Here is a 25,842-nt window from a genome sequence, read left to right on the forward strand (position 1 = left end):
ATATTCTACACAGAAAATCCTAAAGATTCCAGAAGAAAACTCCTAGAACTAATAGAAGGCTTCAGCAAAGTATCAGGATACAAGATAAAAAAGAAAAGAAGCATTTGGATTCCTCTACAACACAATATAGACCAGTGAAGAAGAAATCACCAAATCGGTAACATTTACAAGAAACCTCAGGAAGATAAAATATTTAGGAGTAAATCTAAAGAAAATAACAACATACTACTGCAAGAAACCAAAAGAGGCCTACATAAGTGGAAACAACTACCTGAGCACTATGAAAATGGAAGACTCAACATTATGAAAATGTCTATTCTACCCAAAGCTACTATAGGTACAATGCAATCCTGATCCAAATTCCAACGACATTTTTTAATGAGATGGAGAAACAAATCATCAATGTCATATGCAAAGGGAAGAGACCCCGGATAAATAAAGGAGGACTGAAAAAGAAGAACAAAGTGGGAGACCTCACACTACCTGATTTTAGAACATATTATAGCACCACAGTAGTTAAAACAGCAAGGTGCTGGTACAAAAACAGACAGATAAACCAATGGAACAGAATTGAGAATCCACACATAAATTCATCCATCTATGAGCATCTGATATTTGACAATGGACCAAGGTCTGTTAAATGTGAAAAAGACAGCCTCTTTAACAAATGGTGCTGACATCACTTGATATCCATCTCCATAAAAATGGAAAAAGACCCATACCTTACACCATAAACAAAAACTACCTCAAAATGGATCAGAGACATAAATATAAAATCGAAGATGATAATGATCGTGGAAGAAAATATAGGGATAACACTAGGAGCCTTAATACGTGGTATAAACAGTATACAAAATAGTACCAGTAATACACAAACACCAGAAGAGAAACTAGATAAGTGAGAGTTTGTAAATACAAAACACTTACCCTCATTCAAAGACTTCACCAAAAGAGTAAAAAGACAATCTATAGGCTGGGAAAAAGAATTTGGTTACAACAAATCTGATCATTACCTAATCTCTAAAATCTACAAGATACTGTAAAACCTCAAGAGCAAAAAGACAAATAACCCAATTAAAAAATGGTGAACAGGCACTTCACCAACGAAGACATTCAAGTGGCTAACAGATACACAAAGAAATGCTCATGACCAGTAGCCATTAGGCAAATGCAAATCAAAACTATGAGATACCATGCACCTCAATAAGGCTGACATTAATCCAAAAAATACAAAGTAATAAATGTTGGATAGGTTTTAGATACACTGGAATGCTTATGTACTGCTGGTGGGAATGTAAAACGGTAAAACTACCTTGGAAATAGTTTTGTATCTTCTTTCAAAAGCTGGAAATAGAGCTACCATACCATCCAGCAATCCCACTACTTGGAATATATCCTAGAGACCTAAGAGTCTTCACACAAACAGATATGTTCACACTGACATTCATTGCAGAACTGTTTACAATAGCAAAAAGATGGAAATAACCAAGACACCCATCAATGGGTGGATGGATAAACATTATGGTATAGTCACAAAATGGAATATTACACAGGTATAAAGGACAACAATAAAAAAATAAAAACAATAATAAAAAAAGAACAATGATAAATCCATGAAACATCTCATAACATGGAGGAATCTGGAAGGCATCATGCTGAGTGAAATTAGTCAGTTGTGAAAAGGCAAGTATTGCATGAGACAACTATTAGAAGAACTCAAGAAAAGGTTTATACACAGAAGAAAATATTTTTTGATGGTTACCAGGATGAGGAGGGAGGAAAAGGGGTATTCACTAATTAGATGACATAAATTATTTTAGGTGAAGGGAAGGACAATAAACAATACAGGGGAAGTCAATACAACTGAACTAATCCAAAAGCTAAGAAGTTTCCTGAATACCGTCAAATACTTCAAGGGACAGACAGGCAGGTATGGGGTACAGGGACCATGGTATCCATGGACATCTAAGTCAACTGGAATAACAAGTGTATTAAGAAAATGTCCTGCAGGGAGCAGAGCCAAGAGGGTGGAATAGCCAGATGCTTCTGATGACCCCAGCTACAGCAAAGATCCAAAAACAACAAGTTAAATGATTATATTCTAGAGCACTGGACATCAAAGACAAAGTTAGGGAATCGGATTAAGTGGCAGGTGGAGGGAGAGATGGTTCAGAAGCAGCGAGGACTTGCTGGGCCCGACTTGGCGGGAACGAGTACCCCTCAGACATGATCCCCTGGAGCAACTGTGGGGGGGCTGGCATTGGCATTCCGGATGCAGATTACTTAGGAAGACACAGCAGATTGCTTAGTCTACTCAACTTCTGGAACTAGAGAAGAGCAGTGCTCCCAGCAAAGCCTAAGTACTTGCATTTATTGTACCAAACCCCCAGCCCCCAAGCTGGCTTCAGTGGCTGTTGATTTCCCTGGGCCTAAGATAGGTTCTGATGTATACTCTGAAACATTCCTTGGAGAAGGAATAAAGAAACAGTTGGGGGAAAAGATAATCTGCCAGCTCTTCTAAGCTAGGCGGCTCAAGATAGAAGCAGCTCCTGTCCAGGCAGAAATGATCCATGGACTCTGAATAACTTTCACGTCTACATGGACTTGTGTGGGCACATTCTAGATTAGGACCTTGTTGGCAGACTACAATAGTTTATGTGCTTGAGATCTGACATCAACAGTTTCAGCTGTGTGGTGGAAAGGTGGGTGTTTGATATTTGACAGCACTTTACCTATTAAACAGGTGGCCTGAGGACTGGTGGCTCCATCCTCATCACTTAACCACCTGCAACAGGTGCCCAATGATACATGGTGCCTCCCAGTCCTTAAAACCAAAAGCATTGGGTGCCCATTGTCTGATTGCAGAACACACCCACCTGTGCACTCAAGGGAACAGGGACACGCTTTCCTCAAAGATACTCGGGATGATTGTCAGCCCCCTGCCTTGTTCAGAGTGTGACCGCTCCTTACAACCAGATACCTGTGCCCACACTAATCACCTCTACCACCTCTAAGACTGTAGGATGGAGCCTGTACCACTGACTTGATGTCCAACTACCTGGACACTTGAGCCCAATCCATACAACAAATGTCAATGGACTTCTAGGCTCATATACCTGGTAAGGGCTCTAGACATCTGGTGACTGGACTTTAGATTTTCAAAGGCACAAATAAGCTAGCTCACTCAAGCAGCCTATTTAGGCATTTCAAAATAACACAAGGCAATAAGCTAAGACATAGTAAGCAAACGTAAAACAATACAATAAATTAGAGAAAGCAGTCAATATCAAATCATAGAACGAATCAGACCACAATCATTTCAACAATCTCTGAAACCAAAGAACCAAGGAATCTTCTCGATGAAGATGTATTCCTGGAATTACCATATGTACATAGAACACAAAAGATTAATCTACAGAACTCTTCAAGAGATCAGGAAGGAGATCAGGCAAAATGCAGAACAAGCCAAGGAGCACACAGATAACAGAGTTAAGGAAATTAAGAAGGCTATCCAAGAACATAATGAAAAATTTAATCAGCTACAAGAATCCACAGAGAGACAGCAATCAGAATTCAGAAGATTAAGAATAAAATTTCAGATTTAGACAACTCAGTAGAAACTCAGAAGAGCAGAACTGAGGAAATGGAAGGCAGAAATAGTGAGACTGAAGACAAAACACTTGGCGCCAATATAGTCAAATACCAGATAAAAGAATTTTTAAAAAATGAAGAATCCTTAAGAATCAATTGGACTGTATCAAGACAAATCACCTACAAGTGACTGGAGTACCAGAACAGGGAGGGATAACAGAAAATACAGAGAGAATTGTTATAGATTTGTTGGCAGAAAAGTTTCCTGATATTGTGAAGATAAGAAGTTATATATCCAAGGTGCTCATCAAACCCCACATAAGTAAAATCTCAAAAGAAAGTCACCAAGACATATCATAATCAAATTTCTAAAACCAAAGATAAGGAGAAAATTTTAAGAGCAGCTAGTGATAAACGAAAAGTCACCTACAAAGAATAGTAAAGAAGACTATGCTTGGACTACTTCACAGAAACCATGCAGGGAAGGAGGCAATGGGATGGTGTATATAAAGCATTGAAGGAAAAAAAAATTGCCAGCCAAGAATCATCATATATCCAGGAAAACTTTCTCTCAAATATGAAGGTGAAATTAGGACGTGTTCACATAAAGAGATGGTTTAGGGAATTTATAAAAACCAAACTAAAACTACAAGAAATACTAAAGGGAGTTCTCTGGTTAGAAAATCAATAATATCAGATATCGACCCAAAACTGGAACACAGGACAGATCAACCAGATGTAAGCCCAGAGAGGGAAATCGCAAATATAAATCAAGTTAAAAAAAAAAGCTCAAAACACAGTGAAACATCGTTGTCATTATGTAAAAGATGAAAATATTAAAACAATAAAGAGGGAGTAAAAAATGTAGCCATACATCTTTCATATGCAAGGGAAGTCGAGGCAATATAAATAAATAAATAAAAAGGTTACTTTTAAATTTAGAAAAATACGGGTACATATTAAGGTAACCACAAAGGACACTAACAATCCTACACATGAAAATAAAATACAAGACAAGCATAAAGACTACGCAGAAACAAAATCAACAACAACGAATGAGGAAAAGAAAACATATAAACTGCTCAGCGTGCATACATAGGCGTAAACCACACACATACACAGATGCATAAAACATACCACACGTGCATCACACTGCACACACATACATACGCTTACACACACATACATGCACATGCTCCACATGCATACACAGACACACATATATACAGACACACACATACGCACACTCCACACGCATACACAGACACATAAAACACAGCACGTCTTCTAGCACTATATCACACACTGTATTATGGTGACTCAGAGTTTTCATTTTCTGGTTCTTCACAAGTATATCACTGGGTCTTTCTTCCTAGTCTAAGTCCAGAAATTCCTGTAAAACACGTCCACCATGCATGACCCTGTTGTTGTTAGGTGCCGTCGAGTCAGTCCCGACTCACAGTGACCCTATGCACAACAGAAGGACACATTGCCAGGTCCTGCTCCATCTTCACCATTGTTGTTATGCTTAAGCCCATTGTTGCAGCCATTCTATCCATCCATCTCATTGAGGGTCTTCATTTTTTTCGCTGACCTTCTACTTTACCAAGCATTATATCCTTCTCCAGGGACTGATCACTCCTGACAACACGGATGTTTGCAGCTGTTTCTTGTCATTTGGAGTCAGCAAATTAAGGTCCCAAAAGCTTAACTCCACTCACATCATTAAGGTCAAATCTATTTTGAGAAAGCAGCTCTTCCCCAGTCATCTTTTGAGTGGCTTCCAGCCTGAGGGGCTCATCTTTCGGCACCACATCAAACACCGTTCTGCTGCTATTCATAAGGTTCTCACTGGGTAAATCTTTAGGAATTGACTGCCAAATCCTCCTTCCTAGACTGTCTTAATCTGGAAGCTCAGCTGAAACTTGTCCACCATGGGTGACCCGGTTGGTACTTGAATACCGGTGGCATAGCTTCCAGCATCGCAGCAATATACATGCCTTCATAGTAGGACAAACTGACAAGTAGGGGGTGTGTGACTCTGCTGGTATTTAAAATATCAGTGGCAAAGCTTCCAGTGTTATGGCAGCATGGAAGCCGCCACAGTAGCACAAACTGACACATGGGTGGGGCTTCTAGAAGTAAAAGTTTCCCGAATAGCTACAGTAGTCAAACAGTGTGGTATTTGTGAAGGATGAGGTACACAGGTCAATAGACTAGCACAGAGTTCCCAGAGATGAAACTACCAAACAGCTGTAACTGATTTCGAACAGCATTACTGAGATGTAATCCACATACAATGCAATTATTCAAAGTAAAATTCAGTGTTTTTTTAGTATATTCACAGATGTGTGCAACCATGACAAAAACCAGTTACTGTCAACCTTGATTCCAACACAGGGCAACCCCTTGTAAGTCAGAATACTCCACAGGGCCTTCAATGTCTGATTGTTTTGAAAGCAGGTCACCAAGCCATTCACGCAACGTGCCTCTGGGTGAGTACAAATTCTGAAACTCTTGACTAGTAGCAAGCATGTTAAACATCTGTACCACCCGGGGACTCTACAAATACTGCCACAGTCAATTTTAGAGAATTTTAATCAGCTCAAAAAGAAACATATACACTCTAACTACCACTCATTCCCTCCCCTGTCCCAGGTCAAAGTAACTGCCAGTCCCTGTCCAAACCAAAACAAACCCACTGCTATTCCATTGATTCTGACTCCTAACAATATCAGGTGTATCACAGGGGAATTGTGCTCAGTAGGGTTTCCTTGGCTGTAATCTTTACAGAAGCAGATCGCGAAGACTTTTCTGCAGAGCCACTGCTTGAGTTTTGACTGCCAAACTGTAGCTTATTAGTCAACTGCAAACCACTTGCACCACACAGGACCTTCTATCCCTACACATTTGCCTATTCTTCATATTCAGTACAAATGGACTAATATAATATATAGTCTTTGTGAACATTTTCTTTCACTTAACATAATATTCTCGAAGCTCATTCACATTGTAGCATGTGTCAGTACATTAATCCACTGCATTTTGTTTGTGCTGTCAAATATTTATTAAAATTTGGGTGGTTTTGACATTTGTCTATTATCAGCAACAGAGCTATAAATATCTGTGTACAAGTTTTTGTGAGGAATGATGATTTTGCTTCTCTTTAGTATATATCTAACTGTGGAATTGCTGGTTTATATGGTTTAACCTTTTGAGGAACCCATAACCATACGGCCAACTGCAGTGTGTGAGGATTCTGAGGTCTCCACATCTTCACCAACACTTATGTGACTTTCTGAAGTGGTGTCCATAGCGAATTTGAGTTTTGTTTCCCTGATGACTAATGATGTTAAACATCTTTTCATGTCCTCGTTTGCCATTTGCATAGGTTTTGTGGAACCAGTTATTATTGACAAAGATGAAAAAGCAGTTTATTTTTGGGAAATAGAGATCAAAACAAAAGTAAATGCAATGGAGAATAAAAGAACAATAGATAAAAAATCAACAAAACCAAAAGTTGGTTCCTGGAAAACATGAATAAAATTGACAAGCCTTTAGTTACTCTGAAAATACAAACAAACAAATCTCAGAGGACTCAAATAACAAAAATGAGAAAGGAAATTGAAGATATTTCAAAAGAATCAACAATATATACATCATACACATGGTACTATAAAAAGTTGTACTCCAAACATCTGAAAGCTTAAATAAAATGGGAAAATTCCTAGAAAAACATAACTTACCTAAGTAATGCAAACAGAGTTAGAAAATATCCACAAACTCATAATAAGGCAAGAGACTGAATCAACAACCAAAAAAGTATTGGGCCAAACAAATTCAGTGGGGAATTTTATGAAACATTCAAAGAAGAATCAACACCATTCTTGCTCAAATTCTTCCAAAATATAGAATAGGTAGGAATACGAACTAACTCATTTTATAAAGCCAGAACTACCAAGGCACCAAAGCCAGACAAAGCACAACAAAACAAAATGAACAAAAAACTATAATAAAGATGTATATCCCTCATGAACATGGGTGAAAAAATTCTAAACAAAACACTAGTGAGCAGAATCCAGCAACATATTAAAATAATTAACACCATGAATGCTAGGGAGTTATTGAAGGACTGCAAGGATGGATCAATATTTTCACATTTATAAATATAATACACTACATTAACAGAATAGGGAAAAAAAACTACATGATCATCTCAATAGAAAAGGTATTTGATAAAATTTAATACCAATTCCTGATTTAAAAAAAAAATTATCAGTAAGATACATATAGAAGAGACATTGCTCAACATGAACAAACCAAACCAAACCCATTGCTGTCCAGTAGATTCTGACTCATAGTGACCCTGTAGGACAGGGTAGAATGGCCCCTGAGGATTTTCAGGGAGCAGCTGGTGGATTTGATAAGGGCATCTATAGAAGAACAACAACCAGCATTATACTCAACGGAGAAAGACTGGGTATCCCGCTTGAGAACAGGAACGAGGAAAGGATGCCTGCTCTAACTACCCTCTTGTCAGGATGCAGTCTTAACATTTTTCACTTGCTCAATTTAGTGGATAATATTAAAGTTTTCCATCTCTGACACGTTTCTGGCTTACAGAGGTTCTGGCTATCTCAGGGTTTACTGTATAATGAAATGCACAATGTCCTGCGGTTAGAAAAACAAAGGGAACAACACAATAGGCATTAATCAATCTTAAAGAACTGAAGAGAAGACTCAACTTGCAATATTGAAGGATTCTATCGGCAAAAACTGAATGACACAGGAAACATCGAATGGCAGTAGAAGGAATATAGAGAATCACTGTACCAAAAAGGACTGGACAAAGTTCAACCATTCAGAAGGAACATGAGGAAGAACCACCGGTAGTGAAGGAAGAAATGAGACCCACATTGAAGGCACTGGCAAGAAACAAACCTCCAGAAATTGGAAGATTATAAGCAACAAACAGATATAATGCAGTAAGTGCTTACGTGATTCTGTCAGGAAATTTGGAAGACAGCTACCTGGCCAGCCAAGTGAAAGAGATACAAATTCCAGCCCAGTCCAAGGAAGGTGACCAAATAGAAAATTATGGAACATCATTAATATCTCATGCTAGCAAAATTTTGCTAAAGGTAAGTGAAAAGCAGCTGCAGGTATATATTGAGAAGGAAAATGCCAGAATTTTAACACAGATTTGTAAAGGACATGGAACAAGGAATATGATTTCTGATGTTGGATAGATCTAAGGAAAAGCAGAGAATACCAGAAAGATATTGCTGTGTTCTATCCACTATGCAAGGGCATTTTGCTGTGTGGATCATAAAAATAGAGGAAAAAAATGGGTAACATTAAGAAGAATGGGAATTCCAGATTTCTTACTAGTGCTAATATGGAACCTGTACATGGAACATGAGGCCACTGTTCAAACAGAAATGGGGATACTGCGTGGTTTAAAACCGGAGAAGGTGTGTGATAAGGTTGCATCCTTTTACCTTAGTTATTCAATCTGCGTGCTGAGCAAATAATAAAAGTACCTGGACTATATAAGGAAGAATGTGGCATAAGGATTGGAAGTAAACTCATCAGCATATTAAAAACATTCAGATGACTCCATCTCCTTGTCAAAAATTAAGATGAGTGAAGCACTTACTGGCAGAGGTAAAAGACTTCGGTCTTCAGTACGGATTACACCTGAACGTGAATAAAAACAAAATCCTCACAATTGTCCAATAACCAACATCTTGATACCTGACAAGGAATTAAAATTATCAAGGATTTCCTTCTCTTGGATCAAAAATGAATGCCAATGGAAGAAACAGTCAAGAAAGTAAACAACGTATTGCACTGAGAAAATCTGTGGCAGAAAAAAAAAACCTCCCCTTAAAAACCATAAAGAAGAAAGTTGCCACTTTGAAGCCACGTTGATGCCTAACGACCCAAGCCATGTTCTTTTCTGTTGCCTCATACACCTACAAAATTTGCATGATGATATAATAAGAATCAAAAGGAACTGATGAATTTGAATTGTAGTGTTGGCAAAGAATGTTGAATATACCACAGACTTCCAGAAAAATGAACACAGTATTGGAGGAAGAGCAGCAGAATGCTCCTAAGAAGCAAGTGTGGCAAAACTTCATCTAAATAACTTTGGACAGATCAACAGAAAGGACCAGTCAATGGAGAAGAACATTGTACCTGGAAAAGTAGATGGTCAGCAAAATGAAGGGAGGCTCTCAGTGAGATTGATTAACACAGTGGGTTGAACAATGGGTTGAAACACAGCAAGTACTGTGAGGATGGTACAGGAATAGGAGTTTCATTCCTTTACACATAAGGTCACTGTGAGTCAGACTCAACTCAAGGGAACCGAACAACAGCAATAGCAGTGTGTTGTCAGGAAAAGAGTGAAAGTGAGTCCTACCCATACCAGTGTCATTCCACAGTCACTGTGGACATATCCAAACCTGTGGCTTTCTGATGAGTGACATCAGAGTCTTACAATGGTAGGTAAGGAACACACTTCACTAAAACATGCCATTCAGCTCCTGAGCAAATAAATAAACAATGAGCAATTACAAGACCCCAAGGAATGGGCAGTACCCAGAGCTACTTCAAAATATTACCCAGAAAATGTCGAAAAAAGATAAGAGTTGTTATCAAGTCCATTATGTCTCTTTGCAACCTTATGGGACAGGGTAGAAGGTAGAACTGTATTCTAGGAGCAGCTGGTGGAACTGAACTACCAGCCTTTTGGTTAGCTGACAAGATCTCAAGCAAAGTGTCCAGGGCTCCTCTCAAATTTGAGTTCTTCGTAATTCAAAAACAAAAGAAAATCATGAGGCATGTGAAGGAACAGTAAAGTATGACCCCTACAGCAGCAATAATGCAGGTGAAATAAATGGCTCGTGAGATCAACAAAATGTTCATTGTTTAACAGAGACAAGTTTCAAAGTAGCTAATATAACTATGCTCACAGAACTACAGGAAAGCAAGAGTGAAGAGGTAAAGTAAGGTGTGATGACAATGTCATGTTAATGAGGAATATTAATGAAGAGATATAAATTATTTTTGAAAATGAAAAGTCCAGATTTGCAATGGTTATGTCTTTGCCAGTAACTGGAGAACTTAAAGACAGACTGATAGAGGTTATGGAAGCTGAAGAACAGAGTACAAAACAATGCCTAAAAATGAACAGAGCCTCAGAAAATATGGGGCACCATTAAACACACCACCACACATGAAATGGAAGGAAAGGAGAAAAGGGAGTACTAAAAAAAAAAAAAGCAAGAAAGAAATTAAAAGGAATAATTTCTATAAACTTTAGAAATGTATTTGAAATAAATAACTTATCCATCTAGGAAGCTCAACTAATTCCAAAAAGGTTAAAAGCAGACACCTATGTATTGGCACATTATTAAAAAAAAAAAAAAATGCTGAAAGTCAAATACAAGCTGAAAATCTGTAAAGCATCAAGAAAAACTTGACTTCATGGACAAGAGAAAAACAGTAATATTAAAAAGATGATCTCTAAAGTGGAAAAAGTGAGTCTAGAAGGGAGAACAATAAACCTTAAATTTCTCAAAACAAAAAAATGTCAACCAAGAATGCTTTATCCAGTAAAGTTATAATTTAAAAAATTCTGTATTTAACAAAGACAAATAGAATTTCTTAACTACTTATCATTGCCTTAGAAGAAAGACTAAAGGATGTTCTCGAGGTGAAAACTTATGACTCCAGAAGGTAATTCAGTCAACACAAAGAACACTTTGAAAACTTATATTATTAAAATACACATGCCTATTTTCTTTTTTTTTCTTACTTTAATATCAGTGGTAAGAAATAATATGTATAAATTTATGGTTGTATCTATACTATACAAAAAATAAATACATTTGTAATATATGGACAGAGACAGCAAAAGGAAGGTGAGTTGGAACCAGATTGTAAATACTAAAAAATGAGGGTGGATGTTAAAGAGGTAACTATATGGATATATTATAACACTAGTAATTATTATATGTGTATATACACATAATACATATATATGCATACATTATACATAATATACAGAATTAAGATATAAAATACCATTTTATTATAGTTTTCTTTGAAACCACTCTTTTTATTTCTACATGATTTAAGGAAAACAGCACAAAACGGTAATCACACATATGGTATTAGACTTACTCTATGTTCAGACATAACTTGTGACAATAACAACATACCCAACAGATACAGACCTCTGTAGCACTAAAACTAAGTTACTGTGAAGTCATAATGCATTTTTCTGATTCTACGATGTGAATGTAATTTTCAGGAAAACCATAAATGAAACAAAAAATGCAGAAGAAAATTAAAAAGTTACACTGGTAGAAAGTCAATAAATCAGCAAGAAGGATGCAAAATCAAGGTCTTCCAAAATACTGGTAAAGGGAACACTTTCTAACTCATTCTATGCATCTATCATTACTATCTTATCAAAGCTACAAATTAATTGATAAGAAAAGAACACAACTACAGGTCAGATACATCTTACGGCTCTGCATGCAAAAATCCTGAACATCACGCTAGGAAACTTCCGGAGAATATTATCAGGATTATATTCAACGTCCAAATAGAATGTATTCCCATTATGCAAAGTTGGTTCAGCATACTAAAATCAGTACACACGATGTGAAGTACTAGGTCATCTCAATTAATGCAGAAATAAATTGGACAAAATCCAACACACTTTGATGAAGAAAACACTCAATAAACTAGGAATGGAGGGATGCTTAACCTCAAAAAGAAATTTGTGGAAAACCCACAATTAGCATCATAATCACTGGAGAAATCCTAGAAACACAGCAGCTAGTATCAAGAACAAAACTAAGATTCCTGTTTTCATCACTTGTATTCAACATAACACTCAAAGCTCTAGCCACAGCAATTAAACAAACAAAAAGAAATTAAGGGCATCCAATTGGAAGTGGAGAGGTAAAATTATTTCCTCCCATGTATGACATTAACTTAGAATTTTAAAAAACGCTGTAAGAAAAAAGAAAAAAAAACACAATAGAACAAAAATATTACAGCTTGTACTTAAGTTCAACATAGCTGCAGGATATTAGCATCAAAATGTGTAAGTCCGATACAGTCCTATTTCAGAAATAAATATTCTGAAAAATTAAACAGTTACATTTAAAAGCACCAAAAAGTATAATTGAAAATAAACATATTGATATGTTCACAAAATATACTGGTCATTAGTTTCCTAGTAATATCTTTGAATAGTCTTGTTTCAGGGGAATGCTCTGCTCATGGAGCTGAGAAGTGTTCCCTCTTCTTCAATGTATGTACTTAGTTGAAGGTGTACAGAACAAACTAGCTCTTCACTAAACAGTTAGTACCATACTGTTTTACGACATTGGTTAACCTCACAACATATCAACACTCTCCCTTTCAACCTTGGGTTCCTTATTACCAGCTTTCCTGTGATGTCCTGCCTTCCAGTCCTTTCTCCTGGGCTGGTGTGCCCCTTCAGTTTCCTTTTGATTTACGGGCCTGTCCAATCTTTGGCTGAAGGGTGAACCTCCGGAGTGACTTCATTACTGAGCTAAAAGGGTGTCTGGGGGCCATAATCCCAGGGTTTCTCCCACGTCTGTCAGGCCAGTAAGTCTGGTCTTTTTTTCTGAGTTAGAATTTTGTTCTATGTTTTTCTCCAGCTCTGCCTGGGATCCTCTGTTATGATCCCTGTCAGGCAGTCAGTGGTGGTAGCCAGGCATCATCTAGTTGTACTGGACTCAGTCTGGTGGAAGCCATGTTAGTTGTGGTCCATTAGTCCTTTGGACTAATCTTTCCCTTGTATCTTTTGTTTTCTTCATTCTCCCTTGATCCCAAAGGGGTGAGACCAGTGTCTTCTTCAAAATTAGGAAAGATTTTAAGAAGGATCTGTGTTAATTCTCTAAATGTTTGGTAGACTCCATCTGTGACATCATGTGGTCTTGGGATTTTCTTTGTTGCTAAGTTTTTAATTAGTGACTCAGTCTCTACTTTTTATGCTGTTGTTGCTAAACCCCTTTAAATCCATTCCACTTCAGGGTGGCAACCCCACACACAACAGAATGAAATGCTCAGGCCCATTTTTGTGGCCACTAGGGGGCTCATCTTCCATCACCGTATCATACAACATTCTGTGACCCATAGGGCTTTCATTGGCTAGTTTTCCGAAGTAGATTGTCAGGTGCTTTTTCCTAGTCTGTCTTAGTCTGGAAGCTCCACTGAAATCTGTCCACCATGAGTGACCCTGCTGGTATTTCTAATACAGAGCCATAGTTTCCAGAATCACAACAACACAACAAACTCAGAGACGTCCCTATAGGTTAATTCAAATTATCTATGCCTTCTTCAGTAGTTCCTATGTTTCAAGGATTCCCAGGGTGATGCAGATGGTTAAGTACTGGACTATCAACTGAAAGGCTGGTAATTCTAACCCAAGCAGGGGAGTCTCAGATGTAAGGAAGGCCAAGAGATTTGCTTCTACAAGTTCACTGTCTTAAAAACTGGGGGTAGCAGGTGTACAGAGCACACTTGGGGTCCCACGTTCTTGAGTAAACTGACACAAGTAACAACAACAAATGTTTCTAGGAATTTGTCCGTTTTGTCTTGATTATCTAAGCAGCTAGCATAGAGCATTCATAATATTTTCCTTAAAATCATTTTTGTTTCTCTAAGTTTGATAGTAATATCCCATTTTCATTTCCCATTTTATGAAGTCTTCTTATACTAGATCAAGCTTGTCACTTTTCTTACTCTTTCCAAATAACCAAGTTTTTGATTTGTTAACTTCATTGTATTTCTATCCCCTGTTTTATGTTAATCCTTATAAATTTCTTCCTAAGCTAGCTTGGATATAACCGGCTCTTACTTTTACATCTCTTTCAAGTTTAATCCTTTATTTTTTTTATATTTGGAATATTACAACGTTGATAGTCAGGAAATCAGATTGTGTCTGCTCCCTGGTAATGATTGCAGGTTGTAGTTTTTGGCTTTTTTAGTGACTTTTGTAACCTGTATTTGTAATATTAGAATTATTTTCTGAATATGATGACTGAACTATTGGCTACTAATGTTTAGATCGCTATGTTTTCAGTTTACTTAAATCTTTGGAGAAAAAAGAGGAAATAAAATTAAAAAAGATTACAAAAACAAAACAAAACTGAGAACACAAGCAAATAGAGACCCAGAAACTTCACTTTAAACAGAGGTGTATGGTGTGGCTTCAAGTTACTTAAAGAAAGAAAAAGAAAGAAAGAAATTTGTTGCTTCTGGTTCCAAAGCCTCACCTAGTAGGTGACTTTGCTGGGATTGGTTAGTGGGTCCCACTGAGTCTGACCTTTACTGGGATTATCTAGAGGACCCCACCCCACCACTGAGTTTTACACAGATTGACAGACCTCTCAACCCTCCACTTTAACCCCAGGGTTGTGTCACCCCTTACTTCCCAGCCCCCATCTTCCCCCACAGGTGACTGACAAAAACCCTGCAACACGGAGGCAAAGACATGGCCTCCACGACTAGGAGAGCTAAGAGAGGAGCAGATGTTTGAATACTGCTGCCCTGCTCTAGGACACTCCCACAGCTATTAAATCTGCTCTGGTGAGTGACGGAGGCAGTGCCTACCATGGTAGAATCAAGAAGCTGACCTGGACAGCAGAGTGTAAAATCTGAACCTCAGCTGAGTGCTGAGAGGAGTGGCTAATAGATTTACCCTGCCAAGTGGTGTCATGGCATTTCCTGTTTGGAAAGTTTCCTGATGAGTGACTATGAACACTGGTTTTCAAAAAAGCATAAGCTCGTTTCCTATTATTGAGGCACCACACAGGGATTCTTCCTAAACCATGCCTGTTGCATTATCTTCATTTCAGTTTAAATCCTTTATGTCCTTCAGTTATTAACGTTTTGCTACTGCAACTATGTTGTTCCCACAAGTTCTCTGTGACTGTTCCCATAAATTATCAAACCTAAGAGAGTGAGTGTCATACAGGGAACAGCTGGTGTCAGATATGGTGGAGAACCTGAAGAAGGGAGCTTATTTGCCTTCCACTTCATAGGAGTCTGCTTGGTGCTGTTTCTTACGGTCAGGGTTGTCCTCTCAGTTGGTATTCAAGAAAGTGCTCCTACTTACAGACCAGAAAAAACAAATGAGTTTCAGAGACACTGACCCAAAATGCGCATAAGCTGGCCAGTTAAATTCTCTACAAAAAAAAGAAAAAAAAAGACTAGGTTGTGGAATTCTCGAATTTGGCACTCACTTTGGCTGACACAAAATTTAGGGCCCGTGTGAAAGCACTAGAGAGACTGAATTATATCCTAGTGAAAGTATTGTTATCCATGATGAAAGTTAAGTTGTATTCTCTGCGGAGGGACAACATGGCTAAGTGTCCAGCCAATGCGCTCTTGTCAACAGACAGTAGTTTAGGGTATTGCTACCTGGACCTAGCAAAGTCCCGCCCCCTTAATTCATTTTAGGATACGCCAGACCTAAACCCAGCCATGACACCTACATGCTGACACGAAATATTAAGCACCTTATTTTTTTTCTGAATTTTTAAATCCTTGGAAAGAACAAAGACCTGATTAGAAGAAAGTATCACTTTAGTCTCACAAAGGTATTTAAAATTTGCTGTGCCCCAGCTTCAATTCCCCTACGACCAGACCAAAATCTGCTGTGCCATGAATGCCTGCAGAATTACTGTGTTTTTCCTTTTGCCAGTACCCACAAATCCTGGGCACTTTTATGTGAAGCCTTAAAACCTCCTTGAAGTTTAAAGCTCAAGAAGCTGGGAAGGCCTTTTCCTGTTCTGCCTGTGGGGGTGGACTGTGGGAAGAGTAAACAGAGGGTCAAATCTTGCTTTGTACAGGCTCAGCACCCTTCCACCCAAGAACTGCGTCACAGGACCTCAGACCAAATACCTGACACACAGCAGATGGTCTGTAATGCTTGTTACAGGACGAGACTGTACCAGGACAGTGGCAGGAGAGTGCTTGGGAGGATTTGACTCTCATTGTCCATTCCTGAAGGATCTGCTGGGTGCAGCAGCAAAGACATGACCCCAAGAAGAAGGGCTTGAGCAAGGTAATCTACGCAAGATAAAGAATGTAGTGTAAGAGTTTCACTGAGGGACCTGCTCAAGATGGATCCTCTTCATGTGTAAATGTAGAGGAACATGCTGGGAGAAACAGTAAACTCTGACCAGTTATGAGTCAATCTGCTTCTTGCCCTCCAAGTCCCCACTTTTGCAGTCAAGAGAAACCGGGCAACAGTTTTACCACCTACTCCTACCGTTCTAGTCCTTATATAAAACTTATTCCTAAAATTTCCAACTGTTTCTTGGAACACTGGCAGTAATATACTGTCCCTCCAGAGGATTCTGCATTTAATTTGGAGACCATTTTGTTCAACAGTGAACTCAAGTTTAAATTTTCCTGTCTTTTGTCACACTAATGTGAGTGAATATATCCAAGAGGTACCACTGAAATGTTACCAGGCTGCCAGACCATGCTCATTAAGCCCATCCTTCCTTTTTCAATTAAAAGCCTTGAGTCCCCAATAAATTGGCATCTTTCTCCTCCTGCTCCCAGCTACTGTCCTATTGAAAGACCTGTATCCTCATCTGGTATCCTAAAGCCTGTTGAATCCCTTCCCTCTAGCTTTATACTCATGGCTCCCCCTATGCACTGAGACTTCCTGAGCAGTTATTTCAAAAGTCCAAGGTCAGGATTTGTTTTATTCCTTCAAGTCACCATCTACCTAGCACATGAACTCACACTTAGACACAGACAGACACATGGAAGAGTTTTATTTTTCAAGTTCCTTCAAGGTTTATCAGCATCTCACTCCCTTTTTATCTTCTGCCATCCAACTGTTTCTTCATTTCTCTCCTGTTCACAGGATCCATGCTGATTATTCATTTCCAGATCTAAAGTGGCTTCTTGGGTTTTTTTTTTTTTTTCACTCCTTTAGGTGAAGTTTGATGCTGCATCATGTTCATGCCAAGTGCTGGGAGTGGCCTTGATGACACATACACACACACACACACACACACAAAGACACACAACATATAGTCACTGAAATATATTAAATACTGTGTTAATTCCTCATGGACTGTCCCTTCCATATTTGTGAACTATTACGTTTCCTCCCACATAAATTCAAAATCGTCCTCCACAATATTGCACAACTGTCTGATGGAAATGTAAATTTTCTAAAGAGAACATATTTATAAGAATTTGGAGATATTTGTGGGAGCATGCTAGGAGGACCCGAACATGAGCCAGACTGTTGGGTATGGTAGAAGGGGCTGAGGGTGCTTTCATAGCCGTGAAATGATAGTCCAGAGAACACGTATCGATAATGCATCCTTACTTTTGTCTGAGTGTCCATGGCCAGTCATACTTCTCACTGAGGTTAAGTTTCCCTAGCTATAGCCTATTTTGCATTACATTTCTCCAATGTTACTGTCTCAGACTGACTCTAGAAGGTGCACTCATGTCAATGCCCTGCACCCATGGTCCCCACCTGTTTTTCTCTCCACCTTCCTGTCCGGGTTTCTTCCTCCCCTAGGTAGTACTGCAGGGGATTAATCCACAGGTCTTCACTGATGATCTGGTAGTGTAAACAGAAAGATCATGCTAGGTTCAGCACTCATTTCCAAAGCAGATGGGAACACACCAAGGCCATTTCTGACTTTATCTACAGAGGCCCACCTCAGCAATCCTGTTGTACGCTGGGAAGCTGGGACCAGAGAACCAGTTGAAGAAGTTAACGCTGGTATCATGATGCCTGCGCTTGTAAGCCTCACGTTCATAACCCTGGAGCCACTGGATTGGAGTGGAGTAAGATGCTATATATCCTGGGGAAATACAGGAATGGAGAAAGAGGGCTAGATCATGATGGCCTGTAAAACACTGGTGACACTCTCCCCATCCATCAAGGGAGCCACTTCTTACCACTGATGGTAATGTCGTATTCCTTGTAGATGACTTCATTCTGAAAATAGGGGTTCCTCCGAAAGAAAAATGTGATTTTGCATCGGTTATTAGGATGGTTGAGCTTCTCCACCTGGCAGAAAGTAGAAAATGGGTAGAGTGAAAGGTCTATTCAAGAGACCTGGCCTTTTGGGGAGACAAGCCCTTGCCTATTTCCATGGATGAGTCCTTTCCTATTCCCCTCTCCCACCTGACCTCTGATCTGACCTTCAGATTGTTCAAGTAGCGGAGCATGTCTTTATCTTCCACCCTGATCATAGCTGACATCTGGGGGTGGTTCGCAATCTGCGGGGGGTCAAGGAACATTCAGAGGCCAGGCAGAGGAGAGCTAGAAGCAGACAGAGCACACCTGGCCAGCAACCAATGGCTGAGGCAGGCAGTCTCCCAGACCTCCTGTTATTACGACAGCCACGCACATGCCCCCTCAACCATGGTCCATCGTCATATGCATCTTGCAGCCTAGTGGTCTTTGTGCTCATGTGAAGCCATCTGCAGGCGCATATGCCATCTACCCCGAGACTCCTGATGCCTGTATTCTTTGTGTGCTGTGGTCTATCCCACCACTGCTACGGTCTGCATGTGGGGTGTCCTGGCTCTCCTGTGGTTGCCTCTGGTCCTTAGTCAGGATGCTAGGGGTGCACCCTTGATGCCACGTTTCCTAGATGAGCCCCAGGCACTTCCCATGGGTGCCTAGCTCTGTTTGGAGCTCTGACAGATTTCTTGAGGCAATGAGGAGAGGGCACTTGTGTGGGGGGTTTGGAGAGGGGGCTGTGGATGCAGAGGCTGGAGCTGCCTGGTGTATTCTGGGGGTGGGGTGCTGGGGCTGTGTAAAGGACAATGGCTACCCAGCAAAGAAAACCTGCATAAGGAGAACCTTGCGTTTTGAAGATGAGGTACTGGTCCTGACTGACTGGAAACCCTGGTGGCATAGTGGTTTAGTGCTAGGGCTGCTAACCAAAGGGATGGCAGTTCCAATCCACCAGCAGCTCCTTGGAAACTCTATGCGGCAGTTCTACTCTGTTCTCTAGGGTCACTATGAGTCCGAATCGACTCGACAGCACTGGTTTGGTTCGTCTGGGTTACTTTTTTTGTTTTGTTTTGTTTCTAGTGACTGACTGGGACTGGCATTCAGGTCCTCGGAGCTGTTCTCATGCTGCCTGTGGCCTCTGCTCCCTAGTCCCCAGGAAGGTGTGCCCTGCTCAGGACAAGGCCAAAACATTCACCTGAAGTCCCCGCCTCAGGGTTCTCTTAGTACGGATGCTGGCCTGGCTCTATTCCCCACCTGTGTTCTCTCCAGATGCCATGCACACTCCCCACCCAACTTTCTGCTCTTTTAACCCTTTTCCCTCACCCACCTCCCACCATTCGGAGGCCTCAGGGAGACAAACACAGAAAGGATATTGCTTTAACCCAGAATCCTGGGATGCCCTGGATGATGGCGCTTCTGTGGTCCAGGTAAGGCTTCCGACTCTGCACCTGCTTATGCCTCAGGCGAAAATAGGCCCTGCTGGCCTTGGCGTTCAGGGGCTCCATCTCTAACTGAAGGGCCTTCAGGGCCTCCAGGGAGCGCTGGGTGCTGGAGGGTCCAGGCGATGGCCGGGCCTGCTTGGCTTGGGCCTTTTCGCGCTGCTCCTGCTCCTCCGCCTTCTCCTGTTCTTTCACGTCCTCCATGGGCACGACCTCCACCACCTCCGTTATATCCTCCACCGCCGTGACCACCTCCTCCACCTACACCTCAGCTCTCTCGTAACTGGACGTGCTCCCCTGCAGCTGCACCCCACAGAAAATGGCGGCCTCCTCAGGCGTCTCGTTCTGCGCCTGCGCACCAGCTGTGGCCTGCTCCATCTTCACGCTGCAGCTATCCGGGGGCTGCTCCCCGGGACACCCGGGTACCATCTTTTTAAAGGGCCACGTCGCAGACCGCTGTCCTCCCAACCTCCCGGGGCAGCCCTGCCTTCCCCAGGCCACGCCTCACTCGCCATGGGGTCTGGTGGCCGCTGGGGCAGGCGTCACGGGGCTGGGGGAGGAGACCTCCCGGGGAAGGTAGACGCACCTGGCCCTGGTCGTTCCCTCTTCTCAGAATTCTCTGCTCTTGGAGAGCGAGGTTGGGTGCCAGCAAGTCTCTCCTGAGAGAATCTCAGCACTTGGCGGGAACGGGCATTGTCGCGCCACTGGCGACGTCGCCAAAGGCAACCAATCAGTGACGGCCAGGGGCGGAGACTGCTCCTACTCCTACCCCACCCCTTGCCTTGCTCAGACTCAGGGCAGCCTCTGCACTACCGGGGCCAGCCTGCAGAGGGCGCCCTGGACAAGACAGAGGGGGTCACCTTGGCCTTCCAGCTGGAACGTGGCTGGACCCTGGTCATTAGCGCTGCAGGAGGTCCAGGCTGCACCTACAGGTACATGGTGGTGGCTGCTTTCTACTGTGCCTACCTCCAGAGGTACTCATTTGTCTCTCCGTCCTCAGTTGGATACCCTGGTGGCTTACTCTCCATCCTCAGTTGGATACCCTCTGCCATTCTTTCTGACTTTCACTGAACAGAGAAATAGCCAAGGGGGAGGCAAAGTTACTGCACGTAACACTTTGATCCCTTGTGTCATACTCAGGTTGTTCTCTTGGACATTCTCAAGCCATTTGCCCACCCACTTAAAGAAAAAAATTACCCCCCAGTCACTTTTGACTCGTGGTGACCTCGTGTGTCAGAGTAGACCTGATCCATAGAGCTTTGAACAGATTTTTTTGGAAGCAGAGTACCAGGCCTTTCTTCCAAGGTGCTTCTAAGTGATCCCCCAAACTTTTTGTGAATAGCCAAGCGTGACGGGCATCTGCACAATCCTGGACCCTCTACTATGGCAAATGTAGAGATGAAAAGTTTATGTAAAAATACATACAGATACATACAGCAGAGTGGGTAATGAGAACAAACTCTTTATGGATGCAGTATGTAAAGACCTTATTCAAAATTAAATTGATCAGAGGCTGGAGTTGTTGGCTAGAGTGCTCAGCAAACTTTTCTGTATGTTTTTGTTTCGTTTTAATTTTATTGTGGTAAAATAACACATAACATAGTTGTTGCCACTTCAACTTTTTTCTTTTTTTTAGTTTAAATTAACGGATGTTAAGTGCACTCATAATACTGTGACAACAATTACAAATATGTATTTCCAGGATATTTTCCTCATCTCAAATAGTCACTCTGTACCCGTTAGACAATAACTCATTGGCCTATTCTAGATACCTGGTATAAATGGAACTGTAAAATTCTTATCGGATTTTGTGTGGCTTCTCTTACTTACATAATGTTTTTGTAATTCATGCATGTCATAACATGCATTATGACTCCACTCTTTTTGATGGCTGACTAATATTCCACTGTATGTAAATATATTTTGTATATCAGTTCATCTGTTGACGGACACTTAAATATTTCCACCCTTTGGCTATCGTGAATCATGCTTCTATAAACATTGGTGTACAAATACCTGCTTTAGTCTTTCAGTTCATTTCTTTGGAGTTTATACTTAGGTGTGTTATTGCTGCTTGCTATGGTAATTCTGTTTTGTCCATTTATTATGTTGTTACTTATTAATCCAGTTGTGAGGATTTTTGTTTTCTTTATGTTTAGTTGTAGCTCATACTGAAAGGTGTAGTTTTGATTTTCATCAGTAAGTGCTTCCAGTCATCTTTGCTTTCATCAAGCTGGGTTGTGTCCTCCCACTATTGCAGGTTGTTAATGGGTCTTCCTTCAATCCTGATGACACTTTCTTCTTCACGTAGTCCATCCTCTCAGCTTAGTCAACATACAGATTAAATACATATCATGAAAGGATACAACCTTGATGCATGCGTTTCTGATTTTAAACCACAATCGACACCCATGGAAGCAGCAGTAAAGAAATCAAGCAGCTTATTGCCTTGGGCACATCTGCTGCAAAAGTCCTTTTAAAATTTTGAAAATCAAAGGTCATTTTTGAGGATTGAGGTGCACCTGAACCAACCCATGATGTTTTCACTTCCTTATGTGCATGAGAATGCTGTACAATGAATAAAGAAATGGAAGAAGAATCGATAGCTTTGCAGTATGGTTGACAAAGAATATAGAATATCCCGTGGATGGCTAGAAGATCGAACAAATCTGACTTGGAAGAAATACAAACTGAATGTTCCTTGACACCAAGGATAGAGAGTTTGTCTCATCTACTTTGGACATGATTTCAGTTGGGACCAGTCCCTGGAAAATGACATCATGATTATTAAGATAGAGAAACAGTAAAAAAATAGAAGACTCTTAGTCTTATGTACTGACACCGTAAAGACATGAATTCATCTTCTGTCTTCCTTAATCATTTCCAGCTTTCCCATGCAAAGAGATGATTGAAAATGCTGTGGGTTGGGTCAGGCACACTTTAGTTCTCTAAGCAACATCTGTTCTTGCTAACACTTTGAAAAGGTCTTTTGCATCAGATTTGCCCAATGCAATTAATTTCTTGACTGCTGCTTCCAATGGGCATTGATTGTGGATTCAAGTAAAATGAAATCCTTGACAACATCCATATTTTCTCCATTTCTGTTGATGTTGCTTATCGGTCCAGTTGTGAGGACTTTTGTTTTCTTTATGGTGAAGTGTAATCCCTACTGAATGCTGCAGTCTTTGGTCTTTTTTAGTAAGTGCTTAAAGACTGCTATGCTTTCGTCAAGCAATGTTGTGTTATGCGTATTCAGGTTGTTAATAAATCTTCCTTCAGTCCTGTTGCTACATTCTTCCTAAGTCCACTTATGGAATTATTAGTTCAGCATACAAATTTAGCAAATATGGTGAAAGAATACACTGCTGGCCCACAAGTTTCCTGATTTTAACCCACTCAATATCCACTTGTTCTGGTCTAACAGCTCATCTTCTCTCTATATACCGGTTCTGCATGAGTGCAATTAGTGTCCTGGAATTCCCATTCTTCACAGCATTATCCATCATTAGTTATGATCCACAGAGTGGAATGCCTTTGCACTCTCAAAAAAAAAAAAAAAAAAAAACAGGTACACATTTTTGCGTTATTCTCTGCTTATCCAAGATCACTCTGACATCGTCAATGATATGCCTCATTCTACACCGTCTTCTCAATATGGCTTAATTTTTTTTTTTTTTTTTGCATTTCCCTCTCACAGTTCCACTACAACTGGTTTTGAATTCTTTTCAGCAAAGTTTTACTTGTGTCTGATATTAATGATATAGTCTGATAATTTTCACATTCTGTTGGATGACTTTGTTTTGAATGGGCACAAAAAAGGATATCTTCTAGGTAGTTGGCCGAGTAGCTTTCTTCCAAATTTCTTGACATAAACAAGTGAGCACTTCCAGCATTTCATTTTTTTTTCTGGTAACATCTCAATTGGTGTTCTTTCAATTCCTGGAGCTTTGTTTTCCACCAATACCTTCATTAAATATTTCATTAAATAATAAATATTTCATTAAATGTTAAACGACACAGGAAGCATCAAAAGAAGATGGAAGGAATACAGAGAGACATTATACCAAAAATAATTAGTTGATATTCAACCATTTCAAGAGGTGCATGTGATCAGGAACTGATGGTACTGAAGGAAGAAGTCCAAGCTGCTCTGAAGGCATTGGCAAAAAACAAGGCTCCAGGAATTGATGGAATATCAATTGAGATGTTCCAACAAACAGATGCAGCACTGGAGGTGCTCACTCATCTATGCCAAGACATATGGAAGACAGCTTCCTGGCCAACTGACTGGAAGAGATCCATATTTATGCCTATTCCCAAGAAAGGTGATCCAACCGAATGTGGAAATTATAGAACAATATCATTAATGTCACGTGCAAGCAAAATATTGCTAATGATCATTCAAAAGCAGCTGCAGGTGTATATCGACTGGTAACTACCCAAATTTCAGGCCAGATTCAGAAGAGGATGTGGAACCAGGGATATCATTGCTGATGTCAGATGGATCCTGGCTGAAAGCAGAGAATACCAAAAGGATGTTTACTTGTGTTTTATTGACTATGCAAAGGCATTTGACTGTGTGGATCATAACAAACTATGGATAGCACTGTGAAGAATGGGAATCCCAGAACACTTAATTGTGCTCATGAGGAAGCTTTACATAGATCAAGAGGCAGTTGTTCAGACAGATCAAGGGGATACTGACTGGTTTAAAGTCAGGAAAGGTGTGCCTCAGGGTTGTATTCTTTCACCATACCTATTTACTCTGTATGCTGAGCAAATAATACGAGAAGCTAGACTATATGAAGAAGAACGGTGCATCAGGATTGGAGGATGACTCATTAACAACCTGCGTTATGCAGATAACACAACCTGGCTTGCTGAGAGTGAAGAGGACCTGAAGCACTTACTAATGAATATCAAAGACCACAGCCTTCAGTATGGATTACACCTCAACATAAAGAAAACAAAAATCCTCACGAGTGGACCGTTGAGCAACATCATGATAAACGGAGAAAAGATTGAATTTATCAAGGATTTCATTTTACTTGAATCCACAATCAACAGCCTTGGAAGCAGCAGTCAAGAAATCAAAAGATGCATTGCATTGGGCAAATCTGCTGCAAAGCACCTCTTCAAAGCATAGAAGAGCAAAGATGTCACCCTGAAGACTAAGGTGTGCCTGACCCAAGCCATGTTATTTTCAATCACATCATATGCATGCCAAAGCTGAACAATGAATAAGGAAAACCGAAGAAGAGTTGACACTTTTGAATTGTGGCATTGGCGAAGAATATTGAATATACCATGGACTGCCAAAAGAATGAACAAATCTGTCTTCGAAGAAGTACAACCAGAATGCTCCTTAGAGGCAAGGATGGCGAAACTGTGTCTTACATATTTTGGACATGTTGTCAGGCGGGATCAGTCCCTGGAGAAGAACATCATGCTTGGCAGAGTACAGGGTCATTGGAAAAGAGCAAGACCCTCAAGGAGATGGACTGACACAGTGGCTGCAACAATGAGCTCAAGCATAACAACGATTGTAAGGATGGTGCAGGACTGGGCAGTGTTTCGTTCTGTTGTGTGTAGGGTCCCTATGAGTCGGAACTGACTCAACGGCATCTGACAACAACAACAACGACAACCTTCATTGTAGCTTGGACTGCTTCCATAATACCGTCAGTTAATGACTATATCCTACTTACTAAAATGATTATTTTATGTATGGTATATTCCTTCCAT

The 25,842-nt window shown here is 40.4% G+C and overlaps 1 protein-coding gene across 1 annotated transcript in view; it reads right to left on the reverse strand.

Moving 5' to 3' along the window:
* Positions 1-20,301, reverse strand: part of LOC135229007 (testis-specific Y-encoded protein 3-like) — a 31,110-nt gene extending 10,809 nt beyond the window's left edge. The window contains exons 1-5 of the mRNA XM_064278753.1: positions 20,035-20,301; positions 18,838-18,915; positions 18,592-18,703; positions 18,349-18,494; positions 18,161-18,247 (exon numbers count right to left, since the gene is read on the reverse strand). Of these exons, the coding sequence (XP_064134823.1) occupies positions 18,161-18,247; positions 18,349-18,494; positions 18,592-18,703; positions 18,838-18,915; positions 20,035-20,301 (690 nt within the window). The remainder of the gene's footprint in view (positions 1-18,160; positions 18,248-18,348; positions 18,495-18,591; positions 18,704-18,837; positions 18,916-20,034) is intronic.
* Between the last annotated feature and the right edge of the window lie 5,541 nt (positions 20,302-25,842).

The sequence above is a fragment of the Loxodonta africana genome, chromosome Y (genome assembly GCF_030014295.1).
Source record: "Loxodonta africana isolate mLoxAfr1 chromosome Y, mLoxAfr1.hap2, whole genome shotgun sequence".
In the NCBI taxonomy this organism is placed as follows: Eukaryota; Metazoa; Chordata; class Mammalia; order Proboscidea; family Elephantidae; genus Loxodonta; species Loxodonta africana.